The sequence below is a fragment of the Megalopta genalis genome, chromosome 2 (assembly GCF_051020955.1).
Source record: "Megalopta genalis isolate 19385.01 chromosome 2, iyMegGena1_principal, whole genome shotgun sequence".
Lineage (NCBI taxonomy): Eukaryota > Metazoa > Arthropoda > Insecta > Hymenoptera > Halictidae > Megalopta > Megalopta genalis.
This window is the reverse complement of record NC_135014.1, coordinates 9,710,803-9,727,013: the sequence shown is the minus strand read 5'-3', so window position 1 is coordinate 9,727,013 and position 16,211 is coordinate 9,710,803. Positions and strand designations below refer to the sequence as shown.

At 46.7% G+C, this 16,211-nt stretch overlaps 1 protein-coding gene and 2 long non-coding RNA genes across 4 annotated transcripts in view; 2 read left to right on the top strand and 1 right to left on the bottom strand.

Annotated features, from left to right (window-relative positions):
* Window position 1: 1 nt before the first annotated feature.
* The window catches only part of Cow (Proteoglycan Cow), a 127,849-nt gene continuing 111,639 nt past the window's right edge, over window positions 2-16,211 (bottom strand). The window contains exons 7-10 of the mRNA XM_033480864.2: window positions 7,746-7,965; window positions 6,337-6,496; window positions 4,879-5,105; window positions 2-3,281 (exon numbers count right to left, since the gene is read on the bottom strand). Of these exons, the coding sequence (XP_033336755.1) occupies window positions 3,151-3,281; window positions 4,879-5,105; window positions 6,337-6,496; window positions 7,746-7,965 (738 nt within the window). The 3' untranslated portion in view covers window positions 2-3,150. The remainder of the gene's footprint in view (window positions 3,282-4,878; window positions 5,106-6,336; window positions 6,497-7,745; window positions 7,966-16,211) is intronic.
* LOC117226499 (uncharacterized) lies at window positions 2,187-3,342 on the top strand. Of its 2 annotated transcripts, XR_013032569.1 has the most exons (4): window positions 2,187-2,318; window positions 2,409-2,503; window positions 2,717-2,839; window positions 2,934-3,342. It is a non-coding gene; the product is annotated as an uncharacterized LOC117226499 (long non-coding RNA). The 2 variants fall into 2 exon arrangements; XR_013032568.1 differs by having other exon boundaries at window positions 2,717-3,342.
* On the top strand, window positions 7,961-11,323 carry LOC143258761 (uncharacterized). Its single transcript, XR_013032584.1, has 2 exons — window positions 7,961-8,128; window positions 8,879-11,323. It is a non-coding gene; the product is annotated as an uncharacterized LOC143258761 (long non-coding RNA).

Below are 16,211 nucleotides of genomic sequence, written 5' to 3'. Positions count from 1 at the left end.
GTTTTCTACAACAATCTTTATTCATAAAGAATTCTTACAGCCACATGTACAATACCAAACTGGTGAAATATCAATAGTAGCTTCGGGATGAAGTAAAAATTCTTTACGCTTCGACCAGGTGCATACCTTACAAAAATCATCATGTTTACGAAGATCATAGACGATGATTTTCCCCATTGTATATAATTATGTATATACAACATGCAAGACGATGTTCTCGGTGAAACTATCGTATGGTTTGCGGTTTCCCGAGTTATGTTTGGTTAATCTATAATGTTGACAGTACGGCAATAAATTCAGGCTGGAAATAGAAATTGCGCTCGAACGAGTGCATGGTGATATTCGCCGATTCATTGTGGCGTCAAGTAGACATTTCTATGAATCCTTAATTTATCGCTAGACTGCCGAGGTTTACGTAACGATTACCACAAAACACCATAAAATGAAGTAGAATTTTTAGATAATATTAACAAACACATCTGCATAAAAATGATCTCAACGGGGTTAATCGGTTCGCGTTCAAATTTCAAATAATAACTGTAAGGATAAATTAGCAAGGTAACAGTTACTGTTAATTACTCTTTAGACAATGTTAATTCGCGTAAACATCTGCAGCCTATTTGTTGTTCCGATGTTTGAGAATGACGCGGTGTTTTCTGGTGCTCGTTGAAACGCGGTTTTATTATTTCTTGGACAGTTTCTTCGGTTCTTTCTTCCTCGTAGTTCGTTATACGGTCGATTAAGTTGCTCACAGAAGAGTAGAATAAATGTAGCGATCGCATATAAGAATAAGTACCGAAATCCATAGTACAGTATTGCCGCTAATTGATAACAATAAGTAATAATAGTTAAAGAACGCATGTCAATGCTCGAAATAGACACTAGAAACTGAAACATATCTGGACACGTTTCGGTTCTCTATAATGCAGATTACGTGTAATAATTTGCACTGGCTAATCCTCTACGTAAATTGCCACCTAATCGCGCTAGGGCATATTCACATAGTCACACCGATCATTTTTCATTTCTTTTTCGTTTGTTCTACAGATTACAATGTTATACCTCTAGTACCTACGGTGTACCACACACTCGTTAAGTAAAAGTCGTAAGTAAAAATGCTTATAATTACAAGTAAACGCAGACGAATCACGACGTGCTCATTATCAAATATTAAAAACGCGTTCCCCCGCGTTCCCTCGATTCTTTTCCTCGGGGGATCGAGAGGGGATCTCTTTATAGAGGTTACTCTTCTTCTTCTTTAACTTTTAAAATTGCATGTGTGACAATCGTCGAAGGAGAAAGACAAAACGTTTGTTGAAAGGGATGAAGAACGTATCGTGTATCTTAAAATATTTTTTTTCTTTTTTTTTTCTTTTCTTTCTATTCATGTAAGGAATGCATCACGAGTTCATAGAATTCTCCTCGCCCTCCCTCGTCGTCGTGATTGAGCTGCTGCTTAGTAGTTAGCGAGTATGAAATAGGTCATCCTTTTATGCAAGTATTATCTTACACTAGAACTCGCAACGCAAGATGGCTACGAGAGAAAAGAATGAAAGCTCGAGGCAGAAGAAGAAGAAGAAGAAGAAGAAAATAAATAAGCGACGGAAATCTCTGGTCTTATATACAGGACGTTTTAGAAAATATCCTCCGTCGGTAAGTGCCCCCAAAAAAATTCTATTCACCTCTCCAACAAGTGTCATCATTTCATAAGGGATGTTGAATGTTGAATTAGTTTTGAACCCTCTGAATGAACAGCAACATTTTCTACAACACCCTGTATGCTTTATTTTCTTGTAGATCAACGAAGGTGTCCACCAACGGGATTGGGTCGAATCTATACTTTTGTGAGCGGAATTATAGCAATCAAGTACATCTGACCTCTACGTCTTCAAGCGTGCAACTTTCTAAGTGCGTGTTGAATTGCTGACGATCGGCCTGGTTTTCTCTCTCAGCCAGCTTGTTCTTCTTCCGCCGTATTATCGTTAGTCATAGACAGTATAATGTATTATTTATTTATATATTTATATTTATATATATATTTTTTATATATATATATATATATTATGCTTAGACATTACAATTCGAGATGTCGTTAATCTAACGCGGTTAGAAATCATAATTATATAGAGCATTCTCTTTCTTTCTCTCTCTCTCGCTCTCTCTTTCTCTCATTATTTTTTTTTTGTTTCTTTGTTAAACTTTATCTCTGTTGCATCTTCTCTCGTTACAGGTATCATTAACTTCTATGCATCGGTGTGGCGTGGACATGAATTCTACCCAATGGAGAATGATCGATCTTACCGTTTCTTCAACACCTTGTAAGTGTCTCTCTCTCTCTCTCTCTCGCTCGCTTTATCTTTTCCTACCATTCTATATGCATAAATAGTGTATAACTGTATTATTTATAGACGAGTTGTGCATGGAGGTACCTCGAGGGGCACACACAGGCTAAAGGTTATTTCCATATCTTTCTTACTGCATTCTGCGCCAATTTCCATCAAAGGTAAAATGCAATCCAGTCAGAATATTAAACATTGCACGGGTTCTTCGCTATTGCACGACTGTTTTGTATACATGTGTCTGTGTATAGAGTGTGTCTGTGTAATTTTATTGCACTGTTTAGTTTCCTTCTTAACCCGTTTGGCACTTGTGTCTTTGTCATCCCAAATCGACCAGATTTTTAGCGTTGATTTAATTGTTGATTCTCTGTTTTCAGTTGGATCGAAGTTGTGCCAAGATCAGCACTCGAGGATTCAACTCGATCGCGGGTTAAGAACGATCAACCGTTGATCTTTTCATAACTCCTGATAGCTTCTGAAGAGGACTTCTTAGATTAGAAGTAATAGCCGTGGCTTCTTATCGAAGCGGAGCTCTTCCTTTACATTTATTAGCGTTCTTTTTGTTTCGTTGCTCTACGAACTGGCATTTTTTAGGCTCGCCGCATACAGCCTCCTCCGCCCTGATTCACCGAAGACACCTCCAATCACAACGGCGATGATCGATACGACCGGACGACCGGACGAGCTTCCCCCGTCTCTCGCCGTTGGAAAAGGGAACCTCGTCGTCCGACCGTACGATATCACGTCAAGGTACTGCTCCCGGTTAGCTGCTGCTGTATTCTCTGTGTCGGTTGGCTGATCCTATGGAGGTTTAGAAGTCTAACGGTTGATCAGCAGACCCTTCAAGATCCTGAGTCACATCTGTACCTCCGTCCTCGTCGTCATCCAGATCCACGCTGTTGGTCTTCAGACCTCCGCTGCTTATCTTGTTCACTATCATATCTGAAATGTTAACGATACATTAATAATGGTTAATACGTATTAATAATTGCTATTAATTGGATGATATGTAGGTGGCCATAACCACCTGGGAAGCCTTCAGAACGACATGAATAACTAATTATATTTTTCACCAATAAGGTAGATAATAATATATGTACTTTTATCATTAAAGAATGTAGATTGAAGTCTTAGCTACAAATCTACTGTAGTTATGTACATATTTGAGTTCTAATTAGTTAGTTATTAATGATTTTTCTAAGAAGGCACAGTTTGTGTTGGTGGAAATACTATTAATATCATAAGCTAATACCATCCATTATAAGATCAATCAGTATACTTTTGCAATGAAGAAACATAGTATGAAGCTTTACAGATTTTCTGATAATAATTTGAATCAAAATTTAGTTTGCGTTAATAAGTTATTTATGATTTTTCACGGGCGTATTTTTTTCTCCATGTCATACTATGTGCAAGACAAGGATAGCCGATTGTGCGACAAGAATAGCGATATCTGGTGGCGCCATTCACGGTAAGTTGCTGAAACTGGTAGCGAAATATTTGGCTACCAGTTTCAGCGTTCCGCCACAGAGGGTACCACCAGTGCTCGGCGAGTAGTTACAGCGCTCCGCCACGGATGGCGCCACCAATACTCGGCTAGTAGTTTCAGCGTTCCTCCACGGATGGCGCCACAAGTGCTCGGCTAGTAGTTTCAGCGTTCCGGCACGGATGGCGCCACCAATGCTCGGTTAGTAATTTCAGCATTCCACCACGGATGGCGCCACCAATGCTCGGCTAGTAGTTTCAGCATTCCGCCACGGATGGCGCCACCAGTGCTCGGCGAGTAGTTTCAGCGCTCCGCCACGGATGGCGCCACCAATGCTCGGCTAGTAATTTCAGCATTCCACCACGGATGGCGCCACCAATGCTCGGCTAGTAGTTTCAGCATTCCGCCACGGATGGCGCCACCAATGCTCGGCTAGTAGTTTCAGCGCTCCGCCACGGATGGCGCCGCCTATGTTTCAGTGTTCAGCCAATAGAAAAATAGTTTATTTTCTATTGGTCGACGGCGGTGAGAAAGGACAACGACCAATATCAATCACTGTCTAGGATCATTGGAGGGAGAGCGGATTACAACAGATGTCGAAATGTAAATACGATGCCACTTCCTTCGTTGAAAGGGCAATCAATTGGACGCAGCTTTCTCTCTTTAAGAGAGGTAGAAAGAATCTTACCATTTCTCTATGAAATTTGGCAATTGATGTGGTAATTGATTAGTTAGTTATTAACGATTTTTCATGTTTTTATTTCTTTCTCTTATGCCGTAAAATGTTTGCGATAAACGATTTTATTGAGGTTATATTTGCTTGCGTAGAATTGATGTTTGAAAAATCGTTAATAACTACTTAAATAGTTGAAGATTCTTTTTCCAATTGAATCCATCAGAATACATCTAATGCTGTGATACGTTTCAGAACAGACTCTAATCCTTTCCCATGCTTTGTTTCAGGGACTAGCCAGACATTCAACTACGCACGATGTTAAAGTGCGACGCGTGCAACTTTCCAAGGTTTTATCGTCAACCAACGTTCGAACCTACCGCAGTCTGGTTTGCTGCCACGTGTTCTGGTACCGGCGAACTCGACGCCGTGGGGGTCGACACACCAGCAGAGACCAAGACCACGATGACACTGGGTACTTCGGTAGTACCCTCGAGAATCGCAGGCGGGTGCAACGTCCGGTGACGATCGCTTGCGCACGGCGGCGCAGGGACGTTCAGCTTTTGAGAAGCAGCCGCACCATTCGGGTCCGTTCACGAAGATGTCTCTGAAAGTATCATTCTTATTGACTATCCAACATCCGTACCCCGTCATCTATCTAACCGGTAAAACAATTAATAGGTTGAAAGGGGTACAAGTCTCGATATCGAAGGATCAATTCGAGCAATCTGCGTTGCATTCGGACACACGTCGAAGGACAACGACGGGACAATGCCATTGGGCGTCGCCATTGGCCTATCTCGGCGGAGCAAACCACCACACGGCAACGAAGACCTCGTAAAGCGAGAAATAAACGGCATAGTAAAGTAGCAAAGTGACTCGCGTATGCGTTCGGGAGAGGGGACGAAGGGGGTAGTTGAGACAAGCTTACGCGATCGCGGAGTCTCTCCAGGCAACTTCTCGACTCGCATCTTTTCGTTATTCCGCGTTCAGCTGTTTCATTCGCGACAACGAATGCATCCGTTCGACTTGCTTTTCACACGTATCCGTGCAATCATCCTCTCCCTAACAATCAGTCGGCTACTTGGTCGGGAGGCACGTACGCTCGAGACCTATTACACTCGAGCGTCCGGCGCGGCGCGGCACGACACGACACGACACGACGACGACGTCCACAACCCTCTCACCGTTGCGGGATGGCGACGGTATTAAAAACTGAAAGGGTTTCTCGTTCCCTTTCCGGGTCACGTGTCCCGCGAGTTTAATGATTTACAAGCAGTGGGACGGGGTTACGTAAAGGGGGAAGAATCCGCGATGCGACAAGCGGATTACAACGCGAGCAGGACGTGTCTCTCGCTACGTGAACGGAATCGAAGGGGTTGTCACGCCCTCTTAGCGTTTCCAATGCCGCTTATCGACGTCGCGACCGTCCGAGAATCGAGCCGGGTGCCACGGCCGAAGCTCTCGACGGATTTTAAACGGTAGCGGCCGCTAGAGACCGACGGGTCTTCGACCTTCTTATCTGGCGGATTCCGGAAGACCTCGGATTCGAACGAGCTTACACATTGTCTGCGCGAGCCGAGACAGAGGATAGGCGAATTTTAATACTCGTTCGCCGGCAGGAACACGAAAAAACGGGTTAGAAGGACTGGGACGCGTCTCTCTACGTGCTCGGAATCTCGCCGAGCTACGAAAGGGGTTGGTCCATTCCCTCTTAGCCTTTCTCTCTCTCTCTCTCTCTCTCTCTCTCTCTCTCTCTCTCTCTCTCTCTCTCTCTCTCTCTCTCTCTCTCTCTCTCTCTGTTCCCTCTCGGAGAGACACGCGGCGCGGACACTCACCCGTCTGTGTCGCAGCCGTCCAAGAACGGCTTCAGACACGGCTCGTTCTGATCGTGTTCCAGCCCGTACAACTCGGAAAGGGAGAGCCGGCCGTCGTTGTCGCTGTCCAAATGTCCGAACATCCACCTGACCTCGCTCTGGCAGCCGATGGGGAGGTGACCTGGAAAACGTCGTCCGCGAAATATGAATTACAATGGCCACATCTACGCGACGAACTGCGCCGAATCGAATCGAATTGTAGCGAATCGAATCGCGATTTCAAAGTACAAATAATTGTTTAATAATTGTTTAATTGTACAAATATTTCGAAAGTACAAATAATTGTTTACCGTTTCCGTAGAACGTCGGACGGCTTTCCAGTTCCTTTGAAACCGGCGGAGGCGACCGTCTTCCAAGGGATTTACAGGCTTCGACCGGAATTATCGAAATTGGAGACGGAGGCAGACGGAGGTTCGAGTGAAATGTAAACGAGGGACGCGCGTAACTGTTGTTCGAATTCGACCGATCGACCGGCCCCGCAACTACCGTAACTCGGGGCTGAAGGGTCGCAAGATCACAGGGACAGAGACGTCGAAGGGAGAGGATCGGGGAGGAAGGTACAGGCCCGGAGAACAATATCGCGGGAGACACGGCAAAGTAATCGCGCGCCGGATCCCGACGGGAAGCGATTCATCGCAACGGGACAATTCCGAACTGGTACGAAAGCGATTGTACCGAAGTCGAATGCCGTGCGGCGACGTGTGGCAGTTCGAAACTGTAACGTCCAGGAACCCGTTCCGTCTCGCGCGGAGCAATTAGTCTCTTGTACATATTCGGCCGCGATCCTCGGTTCACGGCGGCACGGCGTCTCCGCTATAATCGCCGCGAACACCGCGCCGGCTTTCCAATTCGTATCGCAAGGGTTGTCTCTCCGCGCCAGGGCTGTCTTCAACCCTTCGCCCTCGGCGAGACCCGTTCGCGCATACTTTTTCTTCGATGCGAGAATTAACCCTTTGCGCTCGAGCGGTGATTCCGAGGCACCGCTAAATTGTTATATCACGTTCTAAGATAATTTTTATATTAATCAAAGCTTAGATTTGAAACGTTACCGAAAGCGTAGCTGTTGCGTGAATCGGAACGCTTGATTTCGTACGCGTAAAATACACTTCGCCGTGTAAAATGAAGATAATAGAAGTCGGAAAAATTAGTTTAGATTTACAGATTAAATGGGTTCGAGTGCGAAGGGTTAACGCGAGCACTAATCGCTAATAAACGATCGCGAGGGGGAAGGACACCGCGATCTCTTCGTCCTATTCTCTTCGTTTCCCCGGTGTATCGGTCGCGATTCGCGTCGAAAGCCCGAGCGGAGCGATCGTTTCGCTCTCTCCGGGAGAGCGAGAGTTTGTTATGCAAATAACCCCGACACCGACCTTTTGGTTTAGGATGCGGACGACGGTGCTTCGAGTCGGACATCACGACGGAGAACCAGTCCAACAGTCGGTTCGCCATCGCCGGCTTGAACGACGGCGGACAATCAGCGTTCCGGGACAACTGGGAGTTGTAAGTCGACTTCAACGGGGACGGCGTCTTCTCCATAACTTCGTTGCTCATCAGATGCTTGTCGTCGTATTTGCTCTCGGCCGCCAGCGCCTGGAAAAACCCAGAGGAACTCCGGTGAACGACCGACGGCTACCCTAATTGGATGGAACCAGCCTTTCGTCTATAATTAATTGGTCGAAAATATGACCGATATTTCTGCACGCGAGAAGCTTGTGATTTAAAGACGCCTGTGACCGGAGCAATTATCTCCAAAGTAACGGCGCGTTCGGAGACCTTTTTTTTAATAATCTCTGCGCGGGGCACAGCAGGATCTTCTTATAATGCGACAACTATAGTCTTTCTTTAACGCTGGATTTACGGAACCCGTCGAAACGACGGGTCACTAATCTTTTAATTTACAATCATTCGTATTACGATACGATAGATACATTTGTGAGTTATTTATTCAATTTATATGTTGCTTGCGGCAAATATTACAATAACGCTTGCTCGAGAGATAGGAATAAAATGTCTTGTATTGTTATTTTTACAAATTAACGCTTCCGCGACCGCGCTAGAAACCTGAAGGATTTTTATAAAATTAAAATACTTCATTCGATATTGAGCAAAGATTGCGAAGCAAGCGTATATATAGCATCAGTTACTTCTCAATTATTTCTTCAATCACATCATCCATTCGGTCATTAATCTACTGAATTAAAAACGGCAAGATCTTTCCATTCGATTGACTAAGCGTTAAATATAAAACAGCTGTTTTTCGTGCTCCGTAAATCTAGCGTTAACGCGACAAAATAATACACAATTCATCGCATTTCGGAACAATTTCTCTGTAGAATAAATATATAGAGAGTGCCGCAGTGCCGCGAACATTCGCTAGCTTATTTATTTATTTATTCTCTCGTCCCCTGGAAAAAGAGGGCGACGAAAGGGTTTTCGCGAAACGATCGCGATTCTTCGGTACGAATTTTGTATTTATCGAGCACTGACGATGCAAATGTTGCAGATTCGGTCGACGGCTGGTCGGAGACGCGTCGTCGTCGTCGTCTACGCGGGACGCAGCATCGGAGCGTAACGATATTACGGCTCCCCGTCGTCTGGCGACGTGCTCCTTCGGATCGATGGCGAGGACGCCTCGCCTCGTCTCGTCTCGCCTCCTCGAAAATACGAGCCATCGAGAACGCTGGGAGTTCTAGTGGACCAATGGGAACCGTACGAGGGATGCTCTTCGACGTCCTCGTAAAGGAGCCGACTCCCGATTCCTCGGCGAAGCGTCTGCCGCGTATCACCGGAATCGTAACTCGCCGGCTATTATTGTTTTCGCCGTTCGAAAATAATCTGCGGACCGAGGGGGATGCTCGGCATCGTCCCACGATCCGAGAGCGATGACCCAGAGGATTTGCTCGATCCACTCTCCGGGGCAGATTCGATTGATTTCCATCAAGATCTCTGTTGTCGAATAAAGATCGTTCGGAAAAGTCTGCTCCGCGATTGGTCGAGATCTCTTCTCTTTTCCTCTGCCGCTACAGAGGATTGGTTTAGGGCAATATTCTCGTGTAATATTTCAATTAGTCGGCATCGGATTCGCGCGCACGATTAAGCGAAACCGTACAGGGATCCGCATTTAATAATCCCGGCGGCCGACGATGTAAAATTAGCCCGATAATTGCCGCGAACGATAGCGGTGTGTCGGTCGATAATTTTCCTCGATCCTGCGCGCGCGTGCTCTCTCTCTCTCTCTCTCTCTCTCATGGAAATCCGGCTTATGAGCAATAATTGATGCAGCGAGTAATCCTTATCGCTTCGTTTCCAAATCCGTGTCCGCGTTCGCGTCCCCGGTTTTCCCTCGCGATCCACCGATCGAGCACGGGATCGCGGAGTTCGCACGCGCGGACGTTTAATTACTCGGGGCTTCTCTCGACGATGGGATTTTTGGCGAGGCAACCAGCGTCGGGCCGATACCCGAATCGGAGAAACCGACGAGCGGGAGAAGGAACGTCGCGCCGCGAACAAGGGTTCCAGGGATTCGAGTAGAAATCGTCGGAATTTTAATTAGTCTTTCGCGTTGTGCTCCATCCTCGACGAGGAGGAGCTGCCCGAGGATTTCTACGAGGGTTCCATGGTTCGATAATCGATTGGCCGGCTAATTGCGTCGTACGGCTTGCCGAGTACAGATGTCCGGAGGAGGCAGGAAAAATCGGCGAGACGTCCTCGAGGGTGGGTTTGTTCGACGCTTTCTCGGCCGCCGAACGAAGAGAACTTTTAACGAGACGCGCGGAGGACCTCGTGCCGCGGAGAGAACACGTCCATCGTCGTCGGGGGTTTAATCGTTGCACCGTCGTTTTGTTTTCTCTGAAGATCAACGCGGAACGAAGTTCGCAGACGCGCGGAGGGCCGCGCGAAGAAACGGCAAGGGGGGACGACGCACGGCGGGGTAGTTTTTTTTAAAAGGACAATGGGCGGGAGCGAGACGGCGGAGAGAACACGATGGATCCGGTCGCTGAGACAAAAGCGACGAATGCCGTCGAATAATCGAGAACGGGAGACACACCGGAACGAAACGGGCGATGAAATGTTCATTGAATCGACTACTCCATTCAAATGACAGCGCCGAGCGCCGGAAGAGTTATCGAACAAAAGCTTTTGTCGGTGAATGCCTTTTAAATTCGGAATCCGTCACTTTGTCGCTCTTAAATCCCTTTTTTTCCACTCGCGCCCCAGCCTCAACCTTTGCCGGATTCTTCTTTCTCGGCCCGGCGTAGTTTTGCTTCGTCAGTCGCGCTTTTCACTTTCGGCGCTCGTTCGTTCGTTCGTTCATTCGTTCATTCATTCCTTCTTTCGTTTGTTCATTCGTTCCTTCGATCGTTCCTTCGTTCGCTCGTTCATTCGATCGTTCATTCGTCCGCTCGTTCATTCGTTCGTTCATTCGATTGTTTATTCGTTCGCTTGTTCATTCATTCGTTCGTTCGTTCATTCGTTCCTTTATTCGTTCCTTCGTTCGTTTCTTCGATCGCGTCTTCGTCTATTCGTCAGTTCGTTCTTCCGATAGTTTATCCGTTCGATCGCGAGTACTTGAGGACAAGACAGCTCGTCCTCGGTACTGTTCCAGACACGCACGAGTGCACGTGATAGGCACGCACGAGAACCCTTCGCACGTGAAGATCAATCGTCTCCAATATCGGGACAGCGCATGAAAGGATATGTATGTTAGTGCAACGGCGTAGGACAGCTCGGTAATTAGTCGGACAAGCACCGGTTGCAAGTATACAGGTCCATCGTTAGTCAGAGGGGCACTGCAAATCACAGCAGATAAGGTGCAGAATAGTACAGCGGCTGCGTTCGTCAGTTAAAACCATAAGAACGATACATACACGTAGAATAAGCAATATAATTATTGTAAAATGTTGTATCAATGTATATTCTTAATTATGAATAAATATATGTATTCCGACATCACCGTCTATTTATTTTACCCATACACCCCTCCTAAGTCCAAAAATGTCTCCGAAACTATTCGCAATTATGATTGACTTGTACTACTGAAATTTCGAAAATGGGGAATTTTTCGGAAGAAGTAGTTCGAGTCAACGTCAGGCCAGACATTTTAAAGAATACCTCCTCGCACATCATGTGCTCCTGATACCAAAATTCGAAATTTTCCCGAAAATTTTCGAAATTTGTCCCGCAAGTAGTACAAGTCAACGTCATGCCAGACATTTTAAAGAATACCTCCTCGCACATCATGTGCTCCTGATACCAAAATCCGAAATTTTCCCGAAAATTTTCGAAATTTGTCCCGCAAGTAGTACAAGTCAACGTCATGCCAGACATTTTAAAGAATACCTCCTCGCACATCATGTGCTCCTGATACCAAAATTCGAAATTTTCCCGAAAATTTTCGAAATTTGTCCCGCAAGTAGTACAAGTCAACGTCAGGTCAGACATTTTAAAGAATACCTCCTCGCACATCATGTGCTCCTGATACCAAAATTCGAAATTTTCCCGAAAATTTTCGAAATTTGTCCCGCAAGTAGTACAAGTCAACGTCAGGCCAGACATCGAATTCCGAAAATTTTCGGAAAAATTTCGAAAATTGTATCAGGAGCACATGATATGCGAGGAGGTATACTTTTCGAACGTCTGGCCTGACGTTGACTGGTTCTACTTTTTCCGAAAAATTTCGGAAAATTTCGAGATCTCAGTAGTGCAAATCAATAACAGGCAAGACAATGGAATTTATAAGGATACCTCCTCGAGATTATGTTCTCCTGATACTCGACATTCAGTAGTACAAGTCAATCGAAAGTCGGACAAAATAAAATGCAGATAAAAATGTGTAAATTGCGGCAGAAATGATTCTGCAAGTAGTATAAGTCAACGATGAGTCAGGTGAGGGAAGGGAAAGGAAGGGAAATAATAAGAATTAGATCGAGAACTTATTCTGGTAACACAGGCAATTTATTAATAAAATGTTACATTTGATTAATACACGTAGACTTAAAAGTAATTAGCGACGATGGTTAAAATCAGTTGCGTTGCGATGATCCGAAGTTGCTATGCTGTTGAAGTTATTCCGACGTGGATGTTCACCTCTGGATGTTGAAGTCGTGGAAGAAGGATCATAGAAGAAACGATCTTTTCGTAAAAAATTCCTCCGCCTTTGTGACACTCGACGAGCTTGACACAGCTTTACAACGATGTAACTGCGCTTCACGGTGGCTTCAGGCTGGCAGGGATCCTCTGCGAGCAGCGCCGAGTCGCGACATTTCGTTCATGGTGTTTCGACCCTGTTTATGATCGTCGGGATCCACGGGACACCCTCGCTGCATCGACGATTGGCGTCGGCGTAATTAAACGCGTATCCAGGTACCCGCGAAACAAACACGGTTGCGCAATATGGATCGGAATCCGATCGAATATAATACCGGGATGCGCGTCGAATATCGTTGTTAAACCGGCGTCCTTTCATTATCGCGATCCACGCGGCGAATATTTCGAAAACTCGCGCGAACTTTAATGCGAACATTGGAAAAAAGCGTGCACGTTTACAGCCTGGAACATGCTGCGCCGTTGCTGCACAATGCCGCTACATTGTACGCGTCGACATACAAATGTGGCATCTATTTCTTAAACGAATACCACAATCGCGTAAATCTCGCGACGATAACTATATACGTAATATGTATATATGATAAAAATATAACTTTAAATAACGACTCTGTCGTCGAGTGGGAACAACGGGGCGGCCGGTGTGAACGCTGTGAACGATGAAAAAATATGACACGGAACGATTAAAATATATTTGACCGAACGACGAGGAACGTCGCGGCGATATATTTGTGCTCGAACCGTTTTAAGGTTTTTCGGGGTGTAAGGGGGGGAGGGGGGTTAGAGCTATTAGAAACGCCGCGGACCGTGCACAGAGAAACGAAACGACGCGAAATTATAGAGCGAAAAATCAATTTCCCCATGGCTGTCGCAAGCGGCACATTTCGTCGTCCCCGTTCGCTCCCGTGGGTCCTTCCGCTTAAAAACCGTGGTCCCGTCTCTCGCGCGCGCGATTGCAAAATCGATCGTGGAATCGCGCGACAGCAGTCCCGGTTACCCAGTGACGCGAATACGGTAAACTCGTCGGTTCCGAATATGCTCTCGAATCGTTAATATTTAACAGTCGGTCGGAGATTTGTCGGGGCGTTGCTTACCGTTCCATCGGCTCGAAGAGAGAGAGAGAGAGAGAGAGCGATCGAACGAGAAAAAGAGAGAGCGAGAGAGAAGCGGGAGAGGGAGCGAGAGAGCAAGAGAGAGAGCAAGAGAGAGAGCGAAAGCGTAAGAGAGAGCAAGAGAGAGAGAGAGAGTGAAAGAGAGAGCAAGAGAGAGAGAGAGTGAAAGAGAGAGCAGGAGAGAGAGAAAAAGAGAGAGCGAGAGAGAAGCGGGAGAGGGAGCGAGAGAGCAAGAGAGAGAGCAAGAGAGAGAGCGAAAGCGTAAGAGAGAGCAAGAGAGAGAGTGAAAGAGAGAGCAAGAGAGAGAGAGAGCGAGAGAGAAGCGGGAGAGGGAGCGAGAGAGCAAGAGAGAAAGCAAGAGAGAGAGCGAAAGAGTAAGAGAGAGCAAGAGAGAGAGAGTGAAAGAGAGAGCAAGAGAGAGAGAGTGAAAGAGAGAGCAAGAGAGAGAGAGTGAAAGAGAGAGCAGGAGAGAGAGAAGGAGAGAGAGCGAGCAAGAGGCAGCGAGAAAGTGGCAGTGAGAAAGAGGGAGCGAGAAAGAGAGCGGGAGAGGAAGCGAGAGAGCAAGAGAGAGAGAGAGAGAGAAAGAGAGAGAGAACAAGAGTGAGAGCAGGAGAGAATGAGAGAGAGCAAGAGGGAGCGAAAGAGAGCGAGAGAGAGCGGGATAGAGCGAAAAAATAAGAGAGAGCAAGAGAGAGAGAGCAGAAGAGAGAGCGAGAGTAAGAGAGAGTAAGAGAGAGCAAGAGAGAGAGAGAGAGAGAGCAGAAGAGAGAGCGAGAGATCGAGAGAGTAAGAGAGAGCGAGAGATCGAGAGAGTAAGAGAGAGAGCGAGAGATCGAGAAGTAAGAGAGAGCAAGAGAGAGAGAAAGAGAGAGCGAGAGAGAGGAGATTGATCGCGAAGCGCGTTTCTCGACCGCGTGACCGCGTCGTTCGAACGATCGTGCGCGGGCCCGGAAAGCCCGGGACACGCTAATTTATTTCTATCGGTACCCCCGCCGGACCCAATTATCCTCCGCTCCTGAAAACTCGTTCCACGGATCACCGGCTCCTGGATCCGCCGGCTTCCGCCAGTCGATTAACGATCGTCCTTCGGCTAGAAAAAGCAATTCCGCCGATTTCTCCAGCTGTGAATCGTTTCTCCCTCGACGACGCTTCTTCCCGCGTCGATCGATCCCGCGAAAACGATTCTCTAGCTGCGAGAGAGCAGCTACTAACCGGTTCCTCGTCGCAGCCAACGGGTATTTATTTACCGGAATCGCTCGCGAAGAAGCTTCGCCTCGGCTCTCGCTCTCTCTCTCTCTCTCTCTCTCTCTCTATCTTTCGCTTCCGGCCACGATTTGTTATTCCGAAAAGCCGGCAGCTTCTCGAGTCCCGCCTTTGTTCCGTTCAAGATCCTCGCGAACAGCTCCGGTGCTCGAATTTCCGCGACAAAACGGCCAAACAACGGCCTAACTTTCTTCGCGTGGAGGCGTACCGGTGGCGAGAGGAGAGGAGGAGAGGGAGCCAGCGCTTTCGCGAATATCGCGAATGAATTTTAAACGCGGAACTTCCTGCGAATTGCCATCGGTAACAACCGGGTCTCTGCCCGAGAGCCACGGGCGCAAAGAAAACACGCGAACAACGTGTTCCGCATTGTGCGCCAAAGTATCCGGAATTTCGAAATAAAATGGAAGCCACTTGTTCAGCCGTCGAAACTGATTTAGCCGCCTTTCTCGAGTAAGTTCTGTCCGAGATGCGCGTTTCGCCGCGATTCCGGCAGTTTTCAAAACGCTTTTCTGACGTTAAAGGGAGGGCGACAATTTCTTCTGCAAAGTTCGACTTTTACGATCTCGCGATTGTTTTCAACGATGCGTTCAAATCTATCGAAAGTATCCCTGTAAAATCGAGGTGTTATTCTTTATAGACCGCTTTCCCGTCCGTAACGAATTCCGGATAAATAAGATACAGTACTGTCTCCCTAACTGACGCTCTAATGTCTTCCTAATTGACGCTCGGATTGTGCACAAAAATGGACAATTTGTGAAGCGAAAATACGATTATTGGAGCCTTCCAGCTCGTTTTTTTTATAGTTGTTGACACTTCGTAACTATAAAAATGAATCGCAAGACTCGACTAATCGTATCCCCTCTTCCCAAATTGTCCATTTTTGTGGACAATCTGAGCGTCAATTAGGGAGACATTACTGTACCGCGAAGACAACGGCGAAAACGCAGTCTTTTTCCACTCTCGAATGAGAAATCCCGTCGCCGTTCTGGCCGAGAGAATCGTCGATCGACTGTTCGAAAACTTTGCTCGACGCAGCAACATTTAATGTCTGCGCGATGATGAGTGCAACGTGCAGTGCGCCGCGCACCGCGGATGCGACCGTTTTGATTTCTAATTGAACGATCGCGGCCGTGGCCGCTGCGAGAGCAATTACCGCGAGAGCTGATCAATTTTCGAAGCAGCGCAGCCGCGCCCTTCTCTCTCTCTCTCTCTCTCTCTCTCTCTCTGTTCGTTCTCCGCAGGAAAAGCTCGCCGCGCGGAATGATTATCCCGTCGTGACAAAGAAGCCCATTCAACGGGACACACGCGATCGAATCGAACCCGATTGTCATCGATCAAAGGGGAACGCTCGATTAT